The 27438-nt window shown below is 35.8% G+C and overlaps 1 protein-coding gene across 3 annotated transcripts in view; it reads left to right on the top strand.

Moving 5' to 3' along the window:
• PPP4R4 (protein phosphatase 4 regulatory subunit 4) overlaps nucleotides 1–27438 on the top strand; it is a 103884-nt gene that overhangs the window by 33469 nt on the left and 42977 nt on the right. For 2 of the 3 annotated variants that reach the window (XM_088024469.1, XM_028101386.2), the window contains exons 3-7: nucleotides 791–893; nucleotides 17343–17490; nucleotides 17979–18052; nucleotides 20323–20429; nucleotides 21230–21337. In XM_088024469.1, coding sequence (XP_087880595.1) covers nucleotides 791–893; nucleotides 17343–17490; nucleotides 17979–18052; nucleotides 20323–20429; nucleotides 21230–21337 — 540 coding nt within the window. Of the gene's footprint in view, nucleotides 1–790; nucleotides 894–13972; nucleotides 14060–17342; nucleotides 17491–17978; nucleotides 18053–20322; nucleotides 20430–21229; nucleotides 21338–27438 lie in introns of those variants that run through there. The other variant, XM_088024470.1, reaches the window with a different exon arrangement.

Here is a 27438-nt window from a genome sequence, read left to right as displayed (position 1 = left end):
TAAGAAAAAGTAGAATTTCCATCTGAGGTGGTGCCACATTGACTAGCATCTTTTAAATATATGTTTCAAGTATGTGCACATGTTGCTTAGCTAATGCTTTCAAACAAAGACTTTTCTGTATGGAAATAGTTTTTCAGAAGAATCTGAACACCTCTACCAAGGTAGTTAGGCCCCTAGAGTGTCACTGAGATTATTTTGGGAAAGCTTTACTGACCTAATGAATGTTATATCAAAAAGGTACCATGTAAATATACCTCACTGAGCTTTGAGGATAATGAATATATCTTTAAGAAGTTTCTGGCGACTTTTAGAGTCCAGCTAGTGCAACAGTGGTTTCATTGTACCAGAAGAAAGTTTATGAGTCTGTGGTAAGTCGATTTTGTTGCGGTCCCTGCTGTTGTTATGGTTATTAATATTTTACCATAGTGAAATTTTACAACATCTACATATTTTTTTATAAAGTACAGTAAACTGGCTGGTCACAGGAAAAAATGAGGTAGAGTTTTATAGGAAGTATTTAAAAATCGCCTCGAGACTTTTAGACTTAAGACAAGTATGTAGAGTCTTGTTTTAGAGGAAGCATGATTCATATCTTCATGCATTTGTTATAAGATTTACTTAATGAAATTTCAGGTCTGGTTTTATTTTTATATCTAAGTGATGTGTTTAAAGTTTAAAACTTTGTCAGGTGTCTGTGAGCATTTATCATTAAAATTCCCTGCTTTTTATAGTTGTAAACTAGGCACTCGGCTTGTCATTACAAATGTTAAATTTGTGTTTTCTTTGTAAGTGCTGGCCAAGGTATCCAAGGAACAAGTGTGATTGCAAATCTTCCATTTCTGATGCGACAGAATCCTGCTGAGACACTTCGGAGAGTCTTGCCGAAAGTTAGAGTAAGTTGGTGTGAAATAAGATTTGAATTTACCATTTTCCCAGTAGCACGTTGTCATTATCAGGAGGAGATGTCAGAGTTTTGGATGGCTGATCTTTTGTACCTAATTGTGGAGTGGAGGAAGTATTATAATACACATTTTGAGTTATAATGAAAATATTTAGGAAAATTGAAAATGGGAAAAATCCAGATGTTAAGTTGTAAATATTTCTTTAGTCATTTTCTCAGTAGAGACATTTTGTTTTTAAAAAGGATTTGTTTGTTTTAGAGAGAGAGTGGGCATGCACAGGGGGAGGGAGGAGGGACAGAGGGGGAGAGAGAGTCTCAAGCAGACTCCTTGTCAAGTGTGGAGCCCGACAGGGGGGCCCCATGAGGTGACCTTGAGATCACGACCTGAGCCTAAACCAAGAGTTGGACACTTCATTGACTCACCACCCAGGTGCCCCAAGACATTTTATTTAATAAAGTTAGCTTTTCAGTAGCTCAAAAAAAAAAAAAAAAATCATCTTCCTTAGTCTTATGAAATCATAGCTATCTTATTTGGTATTCTGTTGATTTAAATTTATTTTAATAGTATTTCTACAACACTGATAATTAATATTCCTAATAATCACTCTCTAGTGACTTCTAAAGAATCACCAAATAAAGATTGAATTGCCATCACAGTTTTAGTTTTATATTTATTTATTGATTCCCAAATTCCTTCAGAATTAGTTTTCCTGCTTTAAACAAAAATCTTTGATTTATTAGAACATTCGTTTCTGGTATTTAATATTTATTGATTATTAATATATAAGATTAAATATTTGATACATAGTATTTGTTATTTATCTGTGACTGTGTGCAGAGTGTTGTTTTTATTGTAAGAACTTGAATGAGCAAAACAGACAACAGCTTATGTGTCCTTAGGGAGCTTACCTACTATTTAGGGTCAGGGAGGTTACATACTAATGGGGACTATGCTGATAGTGAGTTTTGTATACTTGCTTTGACTTTCTGGTTGGTTATAGCTTGTTCATAATTTTTTATTAATTTATATGTGTTTAAAAACTATAAATGTGTTCTTGAGTTTCATTTTTAGACATACACATCATGGTTCTGGTCACTATGATTTAGGTCAGGGATATAGCATGTTATTTTTACAAGATGCCCACATTTCTATGCAGGCACTATGAATTTCTTTTTACTGGTTACAATAGTGAATTGAGAAAATGTTTATTTTGGCTTTGCATGTGATTCAAAAGTGAATCCATTTTTCATAGCTCTTTTCCCCAGAATCACGCTGTATTTTCAATGGAATTAAGTCTCCACCATCCAGGTTTAATTTCACATTCAATTTCAGTGATAGTAACTGACCTAAGCTTCTTGGCATGACACCTGGAAGTGCCAGTTAAGTGATAGTGGTTAAGTCTCCTTGACTAAGGAATTATTGTAGGTAAGTGAATTTGATTTAAAGCTAAAAATACTGAGCATGCTATACACTCTGTGTTGAGCAGGCTAAATCTGGTTCATGGACAGCCTACTGAGCATCCACACTTTCTTAAAGCAAAATTAAAAGATGAAAGGTGGAGAATAGTGGCCTTTAGAGGTTTCACAATTATTTTGAAAAAATCCTTTCGTTAATGAGTTCATAATAAAGTCAAGTAATAACTCCTGAAAAATCTTAATTTCATGGGAATGTATAAAGAATATTATACACTTATATATACAGCATATTTATATAAAGGATCAAATGTATTTGCTAAAATTATATAACTGAGTTATAGAAGATAAGATTTTAATAAGCTTTTAACTTACCTTAAAAGTTAATCCATAATATAGAAGGTTAACTGAATAAATGGATATAAAGAAAATGTATGCTAATGAATATGTACTAAGGAAGCCTTTATTTAGTGCTAAAAGATTTCATTCATTTCTTTAATCAACAAACACCATTTATTTAGGACTCTCATTTATTCTGTCTTGTCCTAAAAAAGATACCAAAAGGGTAGAAGACAGTCCTAGATTAAATTCTATGCAGGATGGCCTAAAGACTATGGAAAACAATTAAAGAACAATCCTAGGAGAGTATTTAATTGTGTGATTCTGACTTTGTGTAAAAATAGTGAAGAATTAAGTATATTGGAAAGACTTGATGGGGGTAATAATAGTGACTTTTATAGAGGATTTAATATATAATATGGGCAGCTAAACATTTAAGGAGCTCCATTTCAAATTATAAAACCTATGTTATGTGCAAATCATTTTTAAATCACCATATTCAGATATTGTGAAGATTTATTGGTACTCATAGTTAACGCCTTCTTCAGTTCTGCCTTCTGTGAATAGTTACATTCAAGTGATAAAACTGTGACAAAAATCACACATAGCCACTTTATTCTCTTTTGCCATGGCCATAATTCCTTAGTTGATTTTATATAAAAACAGCAATCTTGTATCCCCAAGTGAGCATTTAGTAATAATGACATTCTCGTTCCTGCATGAATATTGACTGAGCCAGGCACTGTTGTAAGCAGTGAGAAGATCAGAGGTGAACAAAACAGAGAACTTGCCCTCAGAGGGTCCAGGCCAGAGTGGGGGAAACAGACATAAAACAAGTAAGTGCCTTGAAGAACAGGTTAAAGGGACAGGCTTACCTGCTGTGCTTTGGGAGGTCAAGGAAAACCGCTTTGAGGAACTGAAAACCAAAGGCGTAGGAGGAAGCAGCCATTTGAAGAGTCAGGAATGAGTGGTCCAGGCAGTTCCTGGCTGGAACTGGAGGAGGCATGCGTGGTTGGAATGCAGCAGGCAGGGGTGGGGTGTGACTTGAAAAGAGGTTAGAGAGATGGTCAGTGACAGAACACGCAAAAGGTATTCTTTCTTAGGCCAGTGGAAAGCCGTTGAGCAGAGCGGTCGCTTATCCCATTTACATTTTAGGATGATCATTTTGGTAATTGTGTGGCGAGTGGCTTGGAGTGGAAGAATTAGGAAGGTACAGCACTGGACCTTGTGATACGGGAAGTTGGCTTGGATTAGGCCAGCTAGCTGGGACAGAGGGGCGTAGTGGCTATATTAGAGATACAGTTACTGAGGCAAAATGAACAGAACTTCCTATGAATTAGATGTGGGAAGTGAGAGATGCCTTCCAGATTTCTGGCTTGAGCATCTGTATGGTTCTGCTGGTTTTGAGTGTCTTGGTTGGTTGTTTATTAAATCCACGGGGACAGTAGTTTGCGTACTTACTAATCTGTGATTGATTTACTTTTAGAGAATTTAAAGTTATGAACAATAAATATTCTGTAAGAAACTCATCATTCCTGAGATTTGTTAGCACATTCACAAGAGTAGGATAAGCAGCTTTTAGAGCTCACCCTTTAGCTTATCTTCACCTTAAAGAGCCTCAGACACTGATGAGGAATTTCTTTCTGGTCTTATGTAGTATAAAATTTCACCAGTGATATTTTTATTTATTTTGTTGTTGTATTGCATTTGCATTTCATCCTTACAATAATATATTAACTGAACAATGGTTTTTAAAATGGGTTGCTATTTTCACTGTCTTAGAGATGAAGGAATTTAAGATTAAGAATGGCAGAAACCAAGTCAGGATTAGAATTGAGCTAATCCATGGTATTTCTGCAATTCACTTTGTAAATTTTATCCAAAGTGTACAGTGAATGATAATGCTGTCAGGTCACTCATCTCAAGGTTAAGTTTAAATAAGACTCCAGGAAGGAACTATTTTGACCTCCAACTTAAGTTTCCTGGATTGGAGACACTTTTAAATGTAGTGTTATAATGTATTCATGTTCAACGACTTAATCATAGGGTATCCTTTGAAAAAGAAATAACATTTTTTCCTGTGGTCTTTATTGATTAAGTTTGAATTCTTTTCCACAAAATAATAAACAATGATTTAAAAATGAGCATCGATTGAACGTAATATTCTAAGACAGTAAGCGTCTGCCTGAAAGACAAATGACATATTGGCCTGATCCACTGATGGCATTCTTGGATGAGAAGTAAAAATGGGATATCAGTAGAGTGATATGCTGATTTATGGTCCTAGAGAGACCTTTTTTGGGGGAGTGGAGAAAGATGCATAATAAGGAAAGAATAAAAGAGACATAATCAATCAATATGAAATTTAGTCATTTGAGATTAGCAGATGTGGTCTACCAATCTGATTCTGAAAAGATTCATTAGCTTTATTAATTTTATATGGCATTATTTTCATTAATGGAAATAATAGAAAAAATAGAAGTTTCTGCCAATGTAATTATTTATTATTTTACATCTACTGAATATAGGTTGATTTTTTTAAAAAAAGATTTCATTTTCAGCTGTTTAAAGAAAACCTTTACTGTGTAAATATAGATATATGTGAATAAAAAACTTAGCTTTACTTACTTTTAAAGTCTTATTTCAAGTAGCACAGATGTGTGGATAACCAATAATAACATAACACTTTCTGTGGGCCAGGTACTGTGCTTACGGCTTTAGACACACCCTTTGAAACATCTCATCACAACTCTACATGATGTATTTATTCTCATTTCACAGTTGAGAAGATCCAGGCTTAAAAAATTCAGTGTTTGACTATGAATATTTTGTTGGGAGCTTTCTAGGAAGCATGAAATTACATAACTTATTTGTACAGTTCACCAAGAAAAAGAGAAATAGTCTTAACTAAAAGAATTAAAGAGCATAAACAGAAGATACAAATTGCTTTTTTCTTTGATTTGCAGCTCAAAAGTAAAAGTACTTGTCTTCCTCACTGTAGGTGATGTTTTCTGAGATAAGTTAAAAAGTTACATCCTGAGAAAAGCAAATGGATTTTGTGAAAGCAACACATTTATACATAATAAACAGAACATGGTGTTCCAGACACCCTACAGGTCTTAAGTGCACAGTGTAGTAGTCTGTTGACAGGCTAAGCATTTAGGGACACTCTAATGTAAAGGAAGAAAATGAAATAATGCCTATAACGTAAGCTAATGGAAAACAACCATCAGGGTTAGAATTGACTTTACGAGGAGGTTTTACGGGCTAAGAAGCATAAAATTATATAACATTTTGTCTAGTTCACTTAAAAAAAAAAAAGAAAGAGGCAGGATTAACCAAAGGAATTAGGGAACATGAACAGATGATACAAATTACTCTTTCTGCTGCAGTTTATAGTTCAAAAATAAAAGTACATTGACCCATACACATTTTGAAAATAATGTTTATGTTGTGTCTTTTTATCTATTTGTGCTTAAGGATAAAATGGATTAACATCATTGATTATTTTACAGTAATTAAATTCAATGGAAACATTTACTGAGTATATAGTTTTTCTGGACATATATAAATGTTATAGTAGCTAATATTCCTAATAAACCTAAAAATACTGCCTTTCAATAAATTCTATTGGAGACCATTGTTCTCACATGAGTTTCTTAGTTATTCATTTGTTATTTTTACCTTGCTTACCATAAAAAATGAACTAGAACTTTTGAAATTCTTAATTAGCGAATACTTTATTTCTGTGATAGTGGGACCACTGTTAATACTTGAATATTGTTTCTGATTTAAGGCGTTTGAGTGATATTTAGGATTATTTATAGATATTTTTATTTACAATTGTTGCAAAAGTATAAAACCTAGAAACTATATACTATACTGTCATACATATCTGTAATGTTTGATTAAAATTTATGGATTAACTAACCTTTTGGCAGTGGTGAACTAATATCCTAGAAATTTCGTAGAACATCTAGAAGCTCTAGATAAAGTACAGCAAGCATTCTTTTAAATGTTTAGTTAAGCTTATAAGGGTGGAAGGATTATTCAGGACTCAAAAACAAAGCAGTCAGTTCCACTTCTATTTAGGGTGTGGAAAGGAGCAAGGAAACATCACTCCTGTCCTAATAACAATAGGTTAGTCACAGAATCCATAGAAAGCTGAATTCAGAAGAGCAACGGCCCCTCTGAGGAAAGATGGGACACAGGAACACTGACTTTTGACAGAGTATAGGAGGAAGAACTGGCCACCACAGAAGGTTGTTAGAAAACAATCAGCCAAAATTGTGACAAGTTTTTAAAGGTTGATTGTGGGCTCGCTTATCATGGAGTTTAGAATAACTTGGAGCTCCAGACACAAGGAACTTTGCACCCACTAGCAAGCTCCTTTCCACAGGCCTCCTTGCCTTGCAGGACAGGAGACTGGAGAGACTCTCCCTTGCTGATGCAGGTTTACTGCTGCTTGGGGATGGGAACACAACACGGCCCATTTCCTCAGACTGTTGTGCATGGACATATAGGGAATTTCAACAGAGAGATGGAAGGTATAAAATGATCAACTGAAAATGCTAGAAATAAAAAGGATGATATTGGAGATGAAGCAGTCCTTCAGTGGGCTTATCAGCAGTTTGGACACAGATGGGGAAAGAATCAGTGAACTTGAAGGGAGAAATTATCCAGACTGAAACACAAAGGTAGAACAGAGGGGAAAAATGGGAGAGAGCATCAAATGGCTTTGAGACAATGTCAAGTGATCTAATATATGTGCAGTTGGAGTCTCAGAATTAGAAAAGAGAGAACAAGGAAGAACTCTTTGAAGAAATAATGGCCAAGACTTTTCTGAAATTAATGAACAGCAACAACCCAAAGATCTGAAAGCCCAGAAGATCTGAAGCTGGATAAACACACACACACACACACACACACACACACACACCCCACTAGGTATATCATCATCAAACTGCTGAATGAATAAAAAAAAAAAAAAAAGACAATCTTGGGAGCAGCCAGAGATGAAAGAAACATTACAAACAGAGGAACAAACATGACAGTAAAGCAGACTTCTGGTCAGAAATAATGCAGATTAGAGGACAGTGGAATGTTAGAAATACTAAAAGCAAGAAAAAAAATGTCAACAAGAAATCTGCACCCAGTGGAAATATCTTTCAAGGATGAAAGCAAAATTCTATTTTCTTTAGACAAACATAGATTGAAAGGATTCTTTGTACCAGACTTATTCTATAAGAAATGCTAAGGGAGGTTTTTTTTTTAGGCAGAAGTAATGTGATAAGAGATGGACATTGAATTTACACGATGAAATAAAGAGCACCAGAAATGGTAAAAATTTGGATAAATGTAAATGAAGTAACAATTCTACACAAATTCTTCAGAAGATAAAGGAAGTAAGAATAAGTCATCCTATGAGGTCAACATTACCCTGATACCCAAATGAGACATAGACTTTATAAAACCAAGAAACTATGGATGCATGTCCCTCATGAGCTTACATGCAAACATCTGAAAAACAGCAAATCAAATTCAGCAACATAAAAAAAGGATAATACATCATGACCAGTTGGAGTTTATCTCAGGAATTTAGAGTTGGTTCAAAATTAAAAAACGAATTGATATGAGTTATCATACCAACAAACTAAAAAAAGGAAAAAAAATACATCAGCATTCAGTTATCTCAGTAGATTTAGGAAAAGCATTTGACAGAAATCTAACAGTCATTCCTGAAAAACAAAACAAAATCAACAAACTAGGGATAGAGAGGAGCTTCCTCTGAAAAATGTATAGGTGTAACATTATACTTAAAGGTGAAGGACTGAATACTTTCCCCTAAGATCAGGAATAAGCCAAGAGTGTCCACTCTTACCACCTTGTTCAACATTATATTGGACATTTTATCCAATGTAGTATGGCAACAGAATTAATAAAAGGCACTCACATTGCAGAGAAAGAAGTAATTATGATTTTTTAAAATAACATTATTATCTATGATGGAATCTACAAAAGAAAAATACTAGAACTACTAAATGAGTATAGAAAGGTTGGAGGCTAGAAGATCAATATAAAAATCAATTGTATTTCTACACTAGCAGCAAACAACTGCACATTGAAGTTTTTTCTTAAACTATGACAGTAGCATTAAAGTATGTAATACCTGGGGAATCAATCTGATAAATGATATGTAAAACCTGTATACTGAAGACTGTGGAACATTGCTGAGAGAAATAATGTATGAAGTAAGTGAAGGGAAACCCCATGTTCATGGATCAGAAGACTCCATATTGTTAAGATATCAGTTCTTCCCATAGCAATCTACATATTTAATGTAAAAATTCCAGCAGGTTAGGTTTTTGTTTTTGTTTATTTGTTTTTGATAGGAAATGACAAGCTAATTCTAGGATTCATATGAAAATACACGAGACCAGAAATAGCCAAAACAACTTGGAAAAAAAGAAGCAAAGTTGGAGGACTTTTGCTGACTGATTTTGAGACATAATATACACCTACAGCAATTAAGACTATGTGATAATTATATATATGAAGATAAATCAGTGGGACACATACAGAGGAAAAATGAATCCCACGTATACATTGCCAGTGGATTTCAGTACAGGAGCAAAGACAGTTCAGTGTAGAGTATAGTCTTTTCAACAAATGGCACTGTGTTAATTGGGAAAAAGTCCATACCTCACACCATGTACAAAAAATTTAACTCAAAATAGATTGTAAACCTAACTGTTAAACACTAAAATTGTAAAAACTTCTAGAAGAAAACAAAATCTTTGTGACCTTGGGTCGGTCAGAGGTTTCTTGCATATGATACTAAAAGCATGATTCATAGAAGAAAAAAATTGATACATTTGACCTCAAGAAAATTTTAAGCTTTAGGTCTTCAGAAGACATTGTTAGGAGAATGAAAAGAGAAGACCTAGAATGGGAGAAAATACTCAGGGATCACATATCTGATAAAGGATATGTGTTTGGAACACACAAACAACTCTCCAAACTCAAGAATAGGGGGGAAAACCCAAATTTTAAAATATAGGCAAAAAATTTGAACAGATACTTCACCAAAGAAGATTTATGGATGGCCAGTATGCATAAGAAAAGGTGCTCAGTCTCATTCGTCATTAGATACATGCAAATGTATTTGAATATTTGTTAGAATATTTGCATTAAAAACCCTGACCGTTATCTTTTCAGACATTTTTCTAATATGCTTCTGCCTAATCCTCTCTCTGCTCTTCTTCTATGACTTGAATTTCGCATATATTAGACCTTTCCTTGGTATCTTCTATGTCTTTTACCTTTTCCATTCTTTTTGTGACTCTGAGTGATTTAACCTGACCCATAGTGCAGTTCATCAATTCGTTTATGTCTAGTCTGATTTTGACTATTATTAGTCTATTATTTTCTGGTCTAGAATTTCTAATTAGCTCTTTTAAAAATCTGCCACGTCCCCATGAACCACATGTGTGTCAGATAACACTAGTACTTGGAGCGCTTTTTAGTGCATTTCTGTTTTCTGCTTCTGCTGGTTCTCATTCATATCATCTTCTCTCTTCATGTGTCTGCATATTATTGTTTGTGTGTTTGATCTTGTATTTGATAAATTGCTTGTAGAAATAGATTGAGCTCTAGGGTGACATCTTTCTCTAGAAAGGAATATGTTTTCTTCTGGGAGCTACTTACCTGCACTAACAATAAAGTCTCAGTTAATCCAGTGTCAGGCATTGCATGGTTTGAAGCTGAGCTGCTCATCCTACAAATGCCAGTCTGCTTCAGGATCATCCTTATCCTATCCCAGGGGGCCTATCCCACTGCGGCATCCACAAGACTCAAAAAAGTCACTTAAGCTCTTAGCCTCTCAGGAGCCCTTTCTAGAATTAGCAAGTGACCCCAGAGGAAAAACAGGCCCCAAATTACATGCCTACCTTTCTGGAATGCCATATTCTCTTAGATCTTGGATGGGCAATTATTCCAGTGATGGGTAATCTAGTATGGGTAATTTTTTAGTTTTCAGTGGGTAGCCTTGTTAGGTTCCATATGCCTTTATGCAGATGAATTTTGTATTTTGTCATTTTTTGCTAATTATCGTCATCAGGAGAGCTGATTAAAATGATCTAGTCTGCCATTACGAAGTTCCCTTTCCTTTTATTTTATTCTTCTTGGTTTAATCTTGGAATGATATTAACCCAAAATGTTTCTGTTTGTATACCTGCATATACCCTCCACCATGGCCTGCCATCACCCTTACCCCCACACAAAACAATTGATTGTTTTCTAGGGATGTGTTAAGAATAATCTTGCACTTTAAATATTCTGCCAAAACATTTGTGTTGGATCTCTTTTTTTAAACTTTGAGTTCTTCAATCCCCTTATTTTGTTGGGGTGAAATTATGTTAACAGTAGCAGATCTCCACTTTCTGTTTTCTGTGTAGGCAATCTCATCTATACCCAAGTCTTTATATATCATCTGTATAAATTGCATCTATTCTATATAAATTCTCTTATTTACAGCAACTTTTCAGAGCAACAGATCTGTATATGCTAATTTTCTGTCCGTAATCTCTACTTGGATGCCTCAAAGGACTCTCAGAGTTAACAAGTCCAAAACTCAGTTCCTGCCATTTCCCCTCACCACCTGGGGTTCCTCCCATGTCCCCTGTCCTAACGTGTAATGCTGTTATCCCCCTGGTTTTCAAGGCAGGATTTTGGGAGTCCTCCTTGATACCATCTGTTTTACTATTCGCTTATGCAGTCCTGTTTATGTTATGTCTCCAGTATTCTGTTGAATCCACCCACCTCCCTCCAGCCACACCAGCTTTGCCCTCATCCAAGCTACTATGAGGGTTTGCTCGGATGAGGGTGATAGCTTTGCAGGTGATCCCTGCCCACCACCTCCCTCCCATTCCACCCTACTGTACTACTTTCTGACTCATTTTCATCTTAAGAGTCAGCAGGCTGTTTCAAAGCATTTAAGACTATAATTTGGGTATTCTCTTGCTGAATGCATCCAAGGCCCTACATAATCGGGGCTCTTTCTGCTTTATCAGCCTCAGCCCCTCCTTTCACTCTGTGCTCTAGGCACACTGATCTTTCAGTTTCAGAATCTACCATGCTCCTTCTTACTTCTCAGTGCCAGGAGCACTTGCTTTCTTACTCTACTTGCTTTCCTTACCTTTCTTTTTTTTTTTTTTAATTTTTTTATTGTTATGTTAATCACCATACTTTCCTTACCTTTCTTTATCCCAACTTTTGTCTAATTATCTCTCTTTTCTTACAAGTCAGGTGTCACATCCCACCGATCCCCTCTCAGAAGAGATCAGGTCACCTGTTAGATGTTCTTATACCATCTGTGCTTCTCATCCTTAGCTTTTATCACAGTTTTAACACTGCTAGCTCTCCTCATTGCGAAGTCTCCAGCACCTGGCTCAGTGCCTTGAATGTCACTCAATATTTGTTGAATGTTTGAATGTATAGAAGCAAGAGGAGTCTCTCAAAGGTAGGGGCACAACGTTTGACTTTTCTCCAGTTTCCCAGAATACTTCGTGTGATGCTTAATAAATAGTGAATGAAATTAAAATTATATTATCAGAATTAGATCTTCATTGGGCTACTAAGAGGAAGATTAGAAGGGACTAGCTTAGGACAGACTGACAAGGAAAGCCCTGTTTCCACTTGCTTTATAGACATTTGCCACTTTCCAATGCTGCTTCCCCCCTCCAAGAAAACAGCGTATACTTTAATCAAAACATATTTGACTAATTAAATATGGCCACAATGGATTGTTTGATATGGTTACTGACAGTACTATATCCAGCAAATAGATATTTCTTTGATAAGCACATCTTTTCTTCGCAGTGTTATAGAGCTCTTTTTTTTTTTAATATTTATTTATTCGAGAGAGAGAGAACACCCAAGCAGTGGGGAGGAACAGAGGGTGGGAGAAGCAGACTCCTCACCAAGCAGGGAGCCCAACGTGGTGCTCAATCCCAGGACCCTGGGGTCATGACCTGAGCTGAAGGCAGACGCTTAACTGAGCCACCCAGGGGCCCTCTATAGCTCTTTATTTACATTCTAGGCCTAAATTGTGAGATTACATGATTCTAATTTACGATATGTAAAAATGACTTGGCAGAGTAGCCCAATTAGAAGTTGAGTTTCGAAACCACTGTCGTGAAATGTATTTCTTTGTTTGGTGTTGTCATGATTTTGCATGGAAGGATACTTGATCACACATCTACAGTAGTGATATGAGAGTTACTGTTGGCATTGGTATTTCCTTTATGGAAAGAGATCTTTGGGGTATTGTTATGTGTACCTCCTCATGAACCTTGCTAATCACTGAAACACAGATTTAAAGAAGGGTAAAACACATCCCTCTTAGTCCTGTTCCTGTCTCCACTTTATTTTCCCGTTTTTCCTCTCAGATTCTGACTTTCACGGTTCTCAGCTAGTTTTCCCCATCCTTTATTTTAGTGTAGAGCATGGCAGCCAGTGATGGGGGAAAAAAAAGAGGTATAGTGAATTGTTAAAGGTATCTGAGTTGGCATGTTCCAATTATTAATATTTAACTCAGTTTTACAGTCATATAAATATTATCATTTCATAGTGAAAAGAGCTGTTTACCATTATTGTTAGTCACTAAAAGTTCTCACAAGTATGACCCTCAAAACCCCAGATATTTCATATGTCCCAAGTCTTCAATGTTTTAATTTTTAGATTCCTATTATTTAGTTTCAAAGCAATCAATGATATTCTCTCTCAAAATATACAAAGATACTTTGTAATGTTAGGGCTCCTTTACCTTTAGCCAGCACCATTTGTGGTAAATATATTTACCAGTTTAATTTAGTAAGTTTAGTTTCCAAATGTGTGAATCCAAAATATTTGTTCTTTTGGAATACGCCAGTGATTTATTTAATGTTTCTCTATGTCGTGTATTGTAAAGAGAAATACCTTCCTGATGTATACAATGTGGGTTTATTGGAGATAGAGCAGTTGCCCTCTAGGCAAGGACTGTATTATGCTGTTTCACAAAACGCTGTCTTGTACTACTCACGCTGACTACAGAATGAGTTCAAACAGAGAAGTGTCTAGAACATTCTCCTTCCTCGAGTGGGAATAGTTTTTTAAATTTGGAGATGTACCATGTACTCATTTATCAAATGTCTCATTTCATTTTTGAGGAGTTCAGGTTGGAATGCCAGCCATACAATAGGATGTAAGAGGGGCAAACCGACATTAAGGCATGCACGTAAGCAATAGAGGAATTTCCTTTTCAGTGTCTCCCAAGGTCCATGAGGATGCACACTTATTTACCCAGAGAGTATGGATCTCACTATGTTTGTCCAGAGGGTGTGACTCTGTGGAGGAGAACAGTTACTGGTAAGTGTCAAACTCTTATTGTATTATATTTCAGAAAAATATGTTTAGAAATCGATTTTTAGCAGTGATAAAATCTCTTAGTCTGTGCTGGTTTCTTAACAGTGGACAGTCCCAGATGTTGAAGTCAGCACAACAAGAGAAAAATCCAAATCCTGATAAGACTTGAGGATTTTTCGAAAATTAAATGCAAAATAGTTGGGGCAAATGTTGCCGCGGGAGTCAAGACTAAGTAATGCAGTAAGAAGATATGAAGTTGGAGAGCTTCTCATGTTCTTCTTTTGCATAAAGTTTGCATACGTACAAAACCTGAGTCTCTAATGGCTTTCAGGGGGGGCAGAATTACATCTCTTGGAACTTAAAACCGCAGACCCCGTGACCCGGAATGTACACTGTGGCCCTCACAATATAGTTTAATATTTCCCTGCAAAGTACTTTCTGTTTCTAAATAAAGACTGTGTGTTCTGAAACCTGTAAGCGATGTATACTGGCCACATCAAATCTTTTAAGAGTGTTTTCCGGATCCAGAACGGTTAGTGTGGAACAGATGTTTGTTTTGGAAACAATAAAGCAGGGAGATATGATTGTGCCACACGATTTCAGAGACCAGTTGCTGCTTTTGCTTTACACCTATCATTCCTTCTCTTTTTCTTTCAGCCAAGAACTCTTGAGATATGTAATTGGGTATTGGTTGAAAAACCTTGTAAAATAATATTTGTGTGTGTGATAACAAAAGTCTGAATGTGTGGTAGGTTTCCTGGGAATTAACCATGCCGATTAAACATTTGCCACAGTAAAGCCACTGCCAGATCTCCCACACTACCCCATGAAGGCTTGGGATTGATTTAAGCCAGGCCTTAATAAATGACGAATGGAAGTGTAGAATCCACGAGGAAGAATTTCAGTACTTAGCTTTGGCATCAGGCAGACAAACTTTAAGTCTTAAGAGTTGCCAATCACTAGCTCGCTGGCCTTCAGCAGAACATCGATAACCCCGAGTCTGCTTCTTCTGCTCTAAAATGACTTGTCACGTCCCGGAACGATGACTGGCCATGGTCCTACCATATGAATCAAGAAGTCTGAGTACTTGGTGTGCATCCTGGTTTGCAGAGATGCACTGGGGGAGAAGACAGCAGGGATGTGGAAAACGTCTGTGAAGGGAGAGCGTGTCAAGAGTAGAAGGTTTAGGTCAAAGGGTCTAAGAGTCATCTGGCAGTTACTGAATGCCTGCTATGTGCGAGGAGGTGGGGTGCAGCTATGAGCACAACAGCCAGAAACTCTTGCAGTCCTGGAGCTCGTGTTTAGGGGTGGGAGATGGAACATAAGCACGTGAGCATGTTGGATGGTGGAGATCATACATGTGTAATATAAAGGAGGTGGTGAGAGCTGGAGTGGGGGAGCGGCTTTCCGTATAAAATCGGGTCTTCGGGGAGGAGCTCCTTGGAAAGGTGATACTTGAATAAAGGCTTGGGAGAGATCAGGGAGCCAATCATGTGGAAATCTGGGAAAAGTGGGAAGTGGGAACAGATGTGGGAAGTCATTGCATAGACTGACTTTTATTTTGAGTGTGATGGAAAGCCCTTGGAGAGTGTTGAGCTGAAAAGTGCCAGGATCCGACTTATTTTTTATAAGAATCTCTCTGGCTACTGTATAGAGACTAGACAGTAGTGGGGCAGAAATGGCAGCAGGGACTAGTTAACAGGTTACTGGGACAATTCAGGCTGAAGGTGATGGTGGCTTGGATCAGGGTGGTAGTGGTGGAGATGGCAAGTGGTCAGGTTCTGGATCAGGATTGGCCGGCTATCCGTGGTGAGTGAGGGACTGAGAGGAGCTAAGGACTGGCCTCAGAGTTTTTGGATTGGCGACCAGAAGGTCAGGGCTGTCATGCACTGTTTACCAAGGTGAAGATTGGAGGAGGAGCAGGTTTTGGGGAGAGATCAGTTCAGGTGTGGACAAGATGAGATTCCTATTAGCCTCGTGTAGAGGAGACCGGTGGGTAGCTAGTGGTCATTATTTAAATGCCCAGTTTACACAAGTTGCTAAGTCATGAAAACTCTGCTTAAATGATTTAAATCTCTGAGAAGATGGTACTACAATTTACATTTTATAGATTAGGAAATAATACAGAGAGAACAATTTTCTTAAGGTCACAGATATGAAACTTTGTTTTATGGCTGCAAGTTCCACGTTGTTCTACCAACTTTATTATGTTAGTTATAAAATAGGCATTCAAGGGCAATTCCTATAATTGACATAACTGATTAAGCAAAGTAATACTTTTAGCTACCTTTACGTTAAACACACATACCCACACACACACACACACACTTTCTCTTCTAGAGAAGTAATATCTTTGATGAGGTTTATATGAAATTTTTTTTTTTTACTTTCTGATGTGTTGAAAACTAATATCTCGTGTAGTTTTAAAATTTGAATATATGTTAATTTTTTTAAATGGTGAATGGAGATGGCTATGAATATAATTAATTTTTAGAAACATTCTTATATGTAAAAAATTCCTTTTAAGAACAGTTTACTGCATGGTAATTTACGTACTCGTCAGTGGTTTCAAGGGGAAAATACATTTGTACAATCTTAAGTGTATTCCTTTTTTATCTTTTTATTTTTATTTTTTATTTTTTTTAAAGATTTTATTTATTTATTAGAGAGCGAGCGAGAGAGAAACAGCATGAGAGGGGAGAGGGTCAGTGGGAGAAGCAGGCTTCCCGCAGAGCAGGGAGCCTGATGCGGGACTCGATCCCAGGACTCCGGGATCATGACCTGAGCCAAAGACAGTCGCTCAACCATCTGAGCCACCCAGGCGCCCATTAAGTGTATTCCTTTTTTATAGTAAAATGCATAATGTTTATTTTTTGAAGCAGAAGTACAAGTAACGAAAACACATGTGATTGACCTTTGATATTATTGTTCTAGGTCTGATGGCAAACTGTACAATACAAATAGCAAAATTAGAAATTGAGAGCTATCAAAATCCCTATTCTATTATTTAGAGGTTTATCTATATTTATAATTTTCATTTTAAAAAGCAGTGGAATCTTATTTTGTAAATGCCTAAGACATTTAAACTTTTTTGTGGTGTAATGAGTTAAATAATAAGGAGCAGATTAATAGAGTTTTCTTGAAGTAAGAAGAGGAAGTACATACCCTTAAAGGTCATGTATTTTGTGGAATATGACTATGTTTGGTTTCTCTGACCCTGGATTTTTAAAACTTAGAGTTTCTGATCTCTCATCTCTGTAATAGCAAACTCTTTCTGATTATGCAGGAAGTCCTGCCTGTTGCAGGAGTGGAAATGCAGTTAACAGCTGCGGTGTCATTCTTGACCATTCTACAGGAAGATTCGGTGTCAATTCATACGTATGCCCACTCCTTCCTCCAAGTCATTCTGCTACATCTGGAACACCGGGATGCAGGTTAGCAGCCTGGCATGCTTCATTCTGTACCTGTTTATTGTGTCTTGGATGTGGCCATGATGTTTTTGGAATCTTGTTAGTCTGACGAGGATAACTGGTCATTAGTGTGACTGAAAACAGCCATGGCTCTTTCCTTACAAAACCCTCCAAGTTCAGTGTCCTTGAAGGCTGAAGACCCATTAATTCATCTTATGATCTATACTTTCTTCTTAGAATTTTTGAATTTTACATTATTTATGTGTATAGTATTATCGTACAGCAAAAAAATACACAGTTTGGCTGAAAGATATCCCCCCCCCATATTATTTTTAAAGATATAAATGTTTTCTAGATGTTGGCCAAGGCAAAAAAAAAAAAAAAGAGGAACTTCTTCAAATAGTAATAAAAATAATCATCCCATTTTATCATTAAATATTGTAACTTAATGGCTGACTTGAAAGTAAATTTGTGAGACATTTAATTTGGTGTGTGTTTTCTGTGTTAATCAGGTGTCAGCAATGCCTGGCTGGAGACTCTTCTGTCTGTGATAGAAGTATTGCCCAAAGAAACCCTAAGACACGAGGTAATACTTTTTTTTTTTTGTAAATACTATTAAGTAAGTCATTCTGAGGTTTTTTGTTTTTGTTTTTGATAAAAAGTGGTATTTAAAAAGAAAAATAAGGTTATTTCCCGCTCTGAAAGCAACACATGTTCATTATGGAAAATATAAGTGATACAGAAAATAGTAGGAAGAAAAATCATGGTTCTGCATGTAGCCAAAATCTGAAAAATCATTTCAGATTTTTCCCTATACATGCTTTTTGTTTTTTTAGTAATGATGTTGAATTTCTATATGGTTATTTTTCACTTAGCATTATTTTCCTGTGTTATTTTAAAGTCATTGGTAGTAGGTACAAAATATTTTACTTGTTAAACATTTAAGCCTGCTTTCAGTATTTTATTATTAAAATAAGGCATTAATGAGCATCTCTGTAGAGCTTTTTAAGTTTCAGAAAATTTTCTTAACTGTAGCTTCCAAAAAAGTGGAATTAGGAGGTCAGAGGGCATTCATATTCTTAAGACTCTTACTAGCAATATGTGGAAATGCCTGTTTCCCTGGACTTTACTCAGCAATAGCGTTCCAATTTTATTTATTTATTTATTTATTTATTTATTTATTTATTTATTTTTAAGGATTTTTTTTTTATTCATTTGAGAGAGAGCGAGAACATGAGCAAGGGGGAGGGTAAATGGAGGGTCAGAGGGAGAAGGTTTGAGGGAGAGAGAGAAGCAGGCTCCCCACTGAATAGGGAGCCCGACCCAGGGCTCCATCCCACACCCCTGGGATCATGACCTGAGCCGAAGGCAGATGCTTAACTGACTGAGCCACCCAGGCGCCCCTATAGTGTTCCAATTTAGTTTGATGGGCCAAAAAATGGAATTATCTTTTAATTGGAATTTTTTTTATTATTATGCTGTTGAACATTTTTTTCATATATTTATATCAATTCTGTTCTTTTGGAATTGTCTGATCATATCCTTTGATCACTGTTTTTATGTGCTGTTTATCAAGGTTGCGAATCTTTTGTTATGTTTGTTGCAGATATTGTTACTAATTTCTTGTTTGCTTTTAAATTTTTAACACTGTTCAATATACCCATCTCTAAAAGTTTTAGTAAATTAAAATGAGAGAATGAGAAAATTAGAAAGGAAATTTATTCTCTAATGAAATGATTTTTCATTCTTTGAACAACATCCCTATATTCTTTTCAAATATTTCGTGGTTTAAAAAGTAGTTGTCTGTCAATGAAATTCCTCTATATTTCATGAAGTGTTTTTGTCCTTTGCCCTCATACAGTTCGTGGTCCTATCTCAACGCCAAAATACTTGGTTGAAAGTGGGAAGATTTACTCAGTTATGAGGATGTTTGTAAACTTAATGCCAAACATCTAGATGATTACACACATTTAAACATTGAACTTAATGTTCACGCCTGTTATTGTAATTTTTGAAGAGTGCTATATAGTAGAATGCAGGTTTTACTCTAGAATGCCATGTATTATTTTATGTGATTTTTAAGATTTTAAATACACAGTTTATTTTATTTTACATCTTCGAGTTTCAAATGGTATTTATCATTACGTATTCAGAATTTCTGGCTACTTTGTTGAGAGGAAAAAACCACTTGACTTTTTATCAGAGCCATCGAGTTTTAGAACTTGGAGGGTTCTTAGTATGACATATTCTGATATCCATCTTAAGTAGGTGAGCCACCTTGGGACCAGAAATGGCAAGATTACTTGGACACATTAAAGAGTGGGGGCCAGAATCAGGATCTGATCTTCATAGTTCTTTACGGTCTGCCATGCTGTTGCGTTTTTGAGTGCCCAGCATGTACATAATACAATATCAGAATTGCATTCAAATGACAGAATTACTTAATAGAATCTATTTGAAGCTATATTGTTTTGCATCCCTTTAGGATAAATATGAAAATTTTATATGGAATAAAAATAAATTTCAGACTATGCGGTAATCTGATTTTTTTTCTTTTGAAAATGTACATTTCACAATGATACTTTATGTGCATACGGATCACTGCAGAATTCACCATAAGCTTTAATTCAGTTTTTATGTGCCTGATTGGTTTTTAATTATGTAATTTATCATCACGTTTACCTTAGTAAGCCAGAAGGCAAACAAGGTGATTCAGGTTATGAGCACCTCACATTATAATTCAGGTTCCTTAAAAACACTTGGGACCTTAAAATATTCCTTTAGGAAAATAGCTGACATTAGTGGCAAGAATATATAACACTTTGTGAATTTGTTTTCTAAATCTTTTCTCTTTAGATTTTGAACCCACTTGTTTCCAAGGCACAACTTTCCCAAACAGTCCAGTCTCGTTTAGTTAGTTGTAAAATTTTAGGAAAATTGACCAACAAATTTGATGCCCATACGTGAGTATTTGTATATAATTTTTGTCTACTTTATTCAATTAAATTGATTTAAAATGTATGATGGTCATATGATTAACAATTATATTAGACTTATTCCATACTGCATACAAGCTTAGCTGTTTTAACTTTATAGAATTCTTGGAAGCCTACTTATTCAGATGCATTTCTTCTCATCTCATGGCATTTCAAAATTAAGATGGTTAACTTTTTTTCTATTTCTCATCTTAGTCTTCTCTGTCACACACCTAGTGTAGTTTTGAGTATAAAATGTATTATTCTATAGACTTCAAAAACTGTCAAACCTGACCTACAGATAGACTTTCTGATTTCTTCCATTATTGTTATGAATTCATTATTTTGAATAATTTATCTTATTTTGGGGTTTTATGGAGAATGTTTATAATTTATATGCTACTCTCTGCCCAGATGATAAATACCAAGTGGAAAGAATGAAATGTTGTATATAATATGACACAAGAGTAAAATATAAAATAAAAAAATATTTTGGTCAATGGTTGTTAGACATTCCATTTGCCTGTAGTCTTTCATCTTAGCTAAGATGTTTAACTGTCAATCCAAAATTAACCATTACTTTAAAAAGATCCAGGCATATATATAATTTACAAATAACAAAAGATAACATCCAAATGTAATGATATATGTGAAAATACCATGTAAACTATAAAGCTTTCTGTTAAAGTATATTGGTTGTTATTAGGCTAAGATTTTGATAATAACTGTTTGAAAATTTTAATTTTTCTAAAACACCCATTTGCATGTTCCTTTCCTTCCCTTCTAAGCATTAAAAGAGAAATACTTCCTCTGGTAAAATCACTCTGTCAAGATGTAGAATATGAAGTTCGGTCTTGTATGTGTCGGCAATTAGAAAACATAGCTCAGGGCATTGGGTAAGTATACTTTCAATTCCTTATGTCATATTCTTAGTTCTGGATTGTCAGATATTCATATCCTGTTCCTGTGTTCCATGAGAGCATGGCGTTGAAAGGCTAAGCTTTATATGATCTTTAAAAATGATTGTAACAACAAGTACCTCCTGATGTGTCTGGATTAAGAGACATTAAAGTGAAGATGCTTAGCATTCATTTCATGCTAATTTCTTTCTTACCTTCAGTTGCTTGTTAGCATCCCAGATTCAGGAAGGGAAAATGTCCCGATATAAACCATGCTTGGACCATTGCAATAGCATTTCTTTGGGCTAGCAACCTACTATTGGGTCATCTCAGATGGGATTAGTCAGTTGAAGTCTTTGTTTCTTGTACACTCTACACTTCCACTGTCTGCTTTGTTGCTCTTCTTGCCTTTTGGATGTGAAGCTTGGGAAGGAGACACATAAGGCAGATAGTCTCTTCTCCATAAAAACTGATCTCATGTCAAGGTATATTAAAGGAAGTTTTATCTAAGAACCATCTTGGGAAACAGTTTTTTTTTGTTGTTGTTGTTGTTTTTTAAGGATCCGAAATAGATACAAAAAACACTGGGACCTCTCATTTTTAGTAGAAGTTGCACTGTTTTCATCTGGTTCTTTGTTTCACAAGAAAGGACAATCAGGTTGTTGCTATTTGCGCAATTGTTAATAAAAAAAGTTGGGGCCCAGTATTTAAGGCTTTAGGATGACTTCAGAATGTCACACAGATTCAGGTCCTCTGTCCTTCCACCTTGCTGAGTTGGATTTAAGTGTTGTGTTGGAAGCTTGACATTTCAACAGAGTAATCATTTCTCTAATTTTCATTTTAGAACCAGCTTCTTTCTGATAGATCTTCTAAGGCTAGGCTGACTCTGGATCATTGTGGACCCTAAATAATTCAGTCTAGCTCAGTTCTGTGTTCCTTAACCAGGATCAGAACCTATCAGGAGAATATACCATTGTCTTTTTGTATTCCATTTTTTGTCATCTGACATTTTGCCACTGTTAAAAACAGCCTGGTCAATTGGGTGCCTGGGTGACTTAGTCAGTTAAGTGTCTGACTCTTGATTTTGACTCAGGTCATGATCTCAGAGCCCTGAGATGGAGCCCCACGTTGGGCTCCATGCTCAGTGGAGAGTCTGCGTGGGGTTCTTTCTGTCCTTCTGCCCCTCGTCCAGCTCGTGCTATCTTTCTCTAAAATAAATAAATAAAATCTTTAAAACCAAAAAACCAACACCCCCCCCCCAAGCAAAAAAAAAAAACAAACGATCCTGGTCAAGTGTGTTCCAATTAGTCTTCTGAAAATTAATATCAGATTATTGCTTAAGGCTTAATTTACAAAAGCAAAACTAGAATCTACCTAGCTTGTAAATGTAGATTTCATGTAATAAACTACTTTGCCTGATTAAATGCATATTCATTTAATTTTGAGTTCTCACATACTTATTAGAACATAATCATAGGACTTTCATGGTATGATGGCTGAATACTACTAAGATCTGATTCATATTCTTTATTCTCCCTTTGATAAAAGATAAAACTAAAGAGAGGTACACTGTTTTTTTCTTTTGGCGTTGGAAATCAGGACTATTGATAAGATCTGATGACCACCAACAGGAAATTCCTACACTCAAGGCTAGAAGAATCCCTGAGGTGGGTGGAAGGAGGTAGGAACAGATAGTTCAGAGATTGCTACTGATTTAAGAGAGGGGCTGCCCACTACTGCACTGGGAGTTGTGTTCTAAGACACTTGGGTATGAGAAGTGCTGGGAAGAGGCCCGAGAACCGTACAGACTTGGGTTTGTAATTTTGTATTTGCTGTGGCTGGCAAGGGAACAAATTACTGACCACTTTAGTTTAATCAGAAATGAGCATTAGAAATTGTTATTCATTAATAAGGTAATCAGGAAACAAAATTAAGAGATTCTTGTCGAGCTAGCATATGTGTATGAAGTAAAGGCTGCACATCGCTAGAAAGCTAACTGTGGATTGTGCACCAGTTTAGGGTCAAAGAGGACAGTTCTTAGAATAATCAGATTCATAATGAATAGTATAATGAAGAGGTCATGCACATTTATTTGTAGGAAAACAAGGAATAGACCTTTCTTTGTACAGGATGACTAAAGAGAGAAAAAGAAACAAATGTGGGACCTACAAAAAGATCCTTTGGTGTTAGAGGGGAAGAACATAGCACTCAGATCAGAAAGGAAGCACATACTTTTGAAGAAGTTGATCAAACTTGTAATTCTGGTGATATGGCAAATAAGATAACCTGAAAATGCCCCCTTATGAATTTCTGATAAAATTCAACATCCATTCATGATAAAAACTTTCAGGAAGCTAGGGGTGAAGTGGATTTCCCTAATCTGATACAGGGCACGTATGAAAAACCTACAGCTAACGTCATAGTTAATGGTAGGTATTGAATGCTTTTCTCTTAAGGTAAGGACTAGTCAAGGATAGTTTGTATCACTTCTGTCTCACACTGTACTAGAGGTTCTAGCTATTGAAATAAGGCAAGAAAACAAAAACCTAAAAGGTCTAAAGATCTGAAAGGAAGAAGTAAAATGATTTCTACTTGTAGATGATATTACCATTTACATAGAAAATCCTCAGTAATTTACAAAACAATTATTAGAACTAACAAATGGATTTAAGGATATTTCAGGATACATACAAAAATATAAATCAATGGAACAGAAGAGAGTCCAGAAATAGACCCACACATATGTGGCCAGTTGACTTTCAGCAGAGTGCCAAAGCAGTTCAAGGAAGAAAATCTTTTCAAAATACGGTACTGGGATAACTGGATATTCATGAGAGAAAGCAGTGAACATTGATTCTCACCTCGTACCCTACGTAAAGACTAATTTGAAATTTATCACATTTCTGAATATAATCAAATCAACAGCCTTCCAATCTGACATGATATAATATTGCTGATTTGGCATTTACTTAAAAGTTAAACATCTTCTGTATGACCTAGTCATTCTACTTTGAATTATTTACCCAAGACAAGTAAGAATATATGTCCGCAACAAGAATTACATTATATATACATGTTTATAGCAGCTTTATTTGTAATAACCCAAACTGGAACAATCCAAATGTCTACTTATAGGTGAAGGGAAAAATAAAAGGTGGTATGTCCATACAATGAAAATACTATTTAGCAAGAAAAAGGAACATAGTGCTGATACGTGCAATACGACATCATGGATACATCTCACAATCAGTATGTTAAGGGAAATAAACCAGATGCAAAAGTATAAATACCATGTGACAAATACAAACTATAGTGACAAAAAGCAGATCCATGATTGCCTTTGTCAGAGGTAGATTGTAGAATTCGGATATAATGGGTTTGATTGATGATTGGTTTTTGTCCTTTGCCCATGATTTTTGTCTTTTGTCAGACTGCAAGGTCATTGATGAAGGGGAGCCATGTAGGGGAGGGCCAAGCAAGAACACTAGAAGCACCTTCCATCTTCTTAACAAAGAGATGGAAATGATTGGGTCCCCAGTATTTCTTTAAGCCTAGGCTTCTTAAAACAGGCCAGTGGAAAAGGCACAAATGAGAAGTTTCCTTGACTTGCTGTTGCTGTCCTGGCCCACCATGGAACTCAGGATCATCTTCATCAGTATTTAGCTTGAGCAGAAAAGCTACCATCAGATGACACTGACTCATGGCCAGCATCTGGGTAGATTTGTATCACACAGCCACCCCACAATTCCGGGTGCTGCCTGGGCACGCTTGCTTGTTTCATTCTTCTTGTTATCCTTCACCCTGATCTCACGCATCTCCCCTCTGACATCATGGAAGGGTTAGGCTGTAATTGCCAGTATCTTGGCTGATAAAGCTAGACCTCTACACACATAATAGGATCGGGCTGTCCTCAGATTTTTGTTCCGAATACTTAAATGCCAGAAGAGTTTTCAGTAGAAAGGATAATGACCTAGGATTCTGCCCTCGCTGGGGTGGAGTTTACATATAAAGTCAAGAAAAAGATGTTTTCGTAAATATACCAGCACAGGCGGTGTACCACCCACATCTACTTCCTGAAAAAGTTACTCAGCTATAATCCAGTTTGTGTAGAAGAACTAATAAGAGAGAATATTTGCATCTTAGTGTGGGTCTGCCATGATGCCTTATTTCCACTTAACTTTTATAATGTGACAAATGGGCAAAGAAAACAAATATATATTTCATAAAGAAGGAATACAAGTGTCTAATAAAGAGATTCAACCTCATTGTTCAAGCTCATTAGTTGTAGAGAGATGTATTCATTTAATGAATATATATTGAGCACCTACCACAAGCACTGGATTACATATGGGGGATGTAATAATGAAAAAGATACAGTCCTATCTCCAGGTGCTTAGAATTTGATAACAGATGTAGTCAAGTAGACAGACAGTTATTGAATAATATGTGATATTTACAAAAACAATAGTGAAATGCTACTTTTGCCAATGAAACTGGAAAAGTTAATGATAAATCTTTAGTATTAGCAAAGGCACAGGGAACTTCTTCATGTCCTACAGGGAGAAGCATAAACCTAGAGTCCTCTTGAGTACAGTATAGGAAAAAAATTTTGCTTATCTTTTACCTGTATTATCGGATTTGAGAGATGAGTCTAAGGAACTAGTCTATATTAAAATTTTTAAATAATAGAAGTATATGCTTAGATAATATTTACTATGTGTGAGGTATTGTTCTAAGCACTTCACATGTATGAACTTAATATCCTCACAAACATCTCTTGGATGGATAGTATTGTTGTTCCTTTTTTACAGATGGAGAAGCTGAAGCCCAAAGAGGAATGTTATTATATGAACAGGATAGAAGTCTGGAAGGCCATACATTATCAGAAAGTTCCCAAGTTTCTCTAAGTAGAGGGTTACAGGTTATTTTAATTTATTTTTATACCTACATTTTTTAAAATTTTGATAATGAACATATAAAAGTGCCATTTTAATACACAGTGCAGTAGTTTTTAGTGGTTTTAACATAGTTGGAGATGAGAAATCCCCATCTGTGCTGGTAGGTTGAAACTGAAATGTCCCTATTAAGCACTAATGAAATACAGATTTGATTTATTCTCTTTGCTTTTTCAACATTAAGAAATCGTTGTACAGCCATTAAAGACCTCTTGCTTCTGATTATCATTTTTAACACCCAGATAATTAAGTGGGGATTGCATCGGTGTACTACTTTGGGGGAGAAAAGTCTGTTGAAAGGTTGAATGGAAATAACTTTTACTGTAACTAGGGATGAAATCTTTATCTTAAACTATTGTTTTTCATTCTTAATAAATTCAAGGTTTTCAGTGGTTCTGAGGAAGATTTGTACGAAATAAATTTTTATGACCTTTGGGCCAGAATAGATTCTCTCTTCTTTTCCTCCTTTACCTTCCCTGTCTACTTCCTATGTTTGATGAATGTTTGTGAACTGCTGGTAATGCTAACATCTACACCTGTGATCTAGATTCATTTCCTTTTTTTCCCCTTTTTCTTAGCTTTATGCTAAGGAAATGGGTGTTGGTGGGGCACCTGAGTGGCTCAGTCGGTTAAGCGACTGCCTTTGGCTCAGGTTATGATCCTGGAGTCCCTGGATCGAGTCCCGCATCGGGCTCCCTGCTCGGCAGGGAGTCTGCTTCTCCCTGTGACCCTCTCCCCTCTCATGTGCTCTCTCTCTCTCAAATAAATAAATAAAATCTTAAAAAAAAAAAAAAGAAATTGGTGTTGGTGATTTTCTTGGCAATTTACTCAAAATCTCACATGAATATTTTATATATGAAGAATAAGTACTATTCAGAAAAAAATTTTGTTGAGGTATAATTGGCATGTAACATTATATTAGTTTCATGTGTACAACATAATGATTTGATATTTGTATACATTGCAAATGATTATCATAGTAAGTCTAGTTACCACCTGTCACCTTACGTAGTTACAGAATATTTTTTCTTATGATGAGGACTTTTAAGATTTACTCTTAGCAACTTTCAAATATGCAATACAGTATTGTTAACTATAATCACTATGTTGTACATTTCATTCCCATGACTTATTTATTTAATA

The sequence above is a fragment of the Eumetopias jubatus genome, unplaced genomic scaffold, assembly GCF_037043125.1.
Source record: "Eumetopias jubatus isolate StellerSeaLion01/CBP00866 unplaced genomic scaffold, mEumJub1_p1.0 scaffold_7, whole genome shotgun sequence".
Classification (NCBI taxonomy): Eukaryota; Metazoa; Chordata; class Mammalia; order Carnivora; family Otariidae; genus Eumetopias; species Eumetopias jubatus.
Note: the sequence above shows the minus strand (reverse complement) of the source record. Positions and strands in the feature narration are given on the sequence as shown.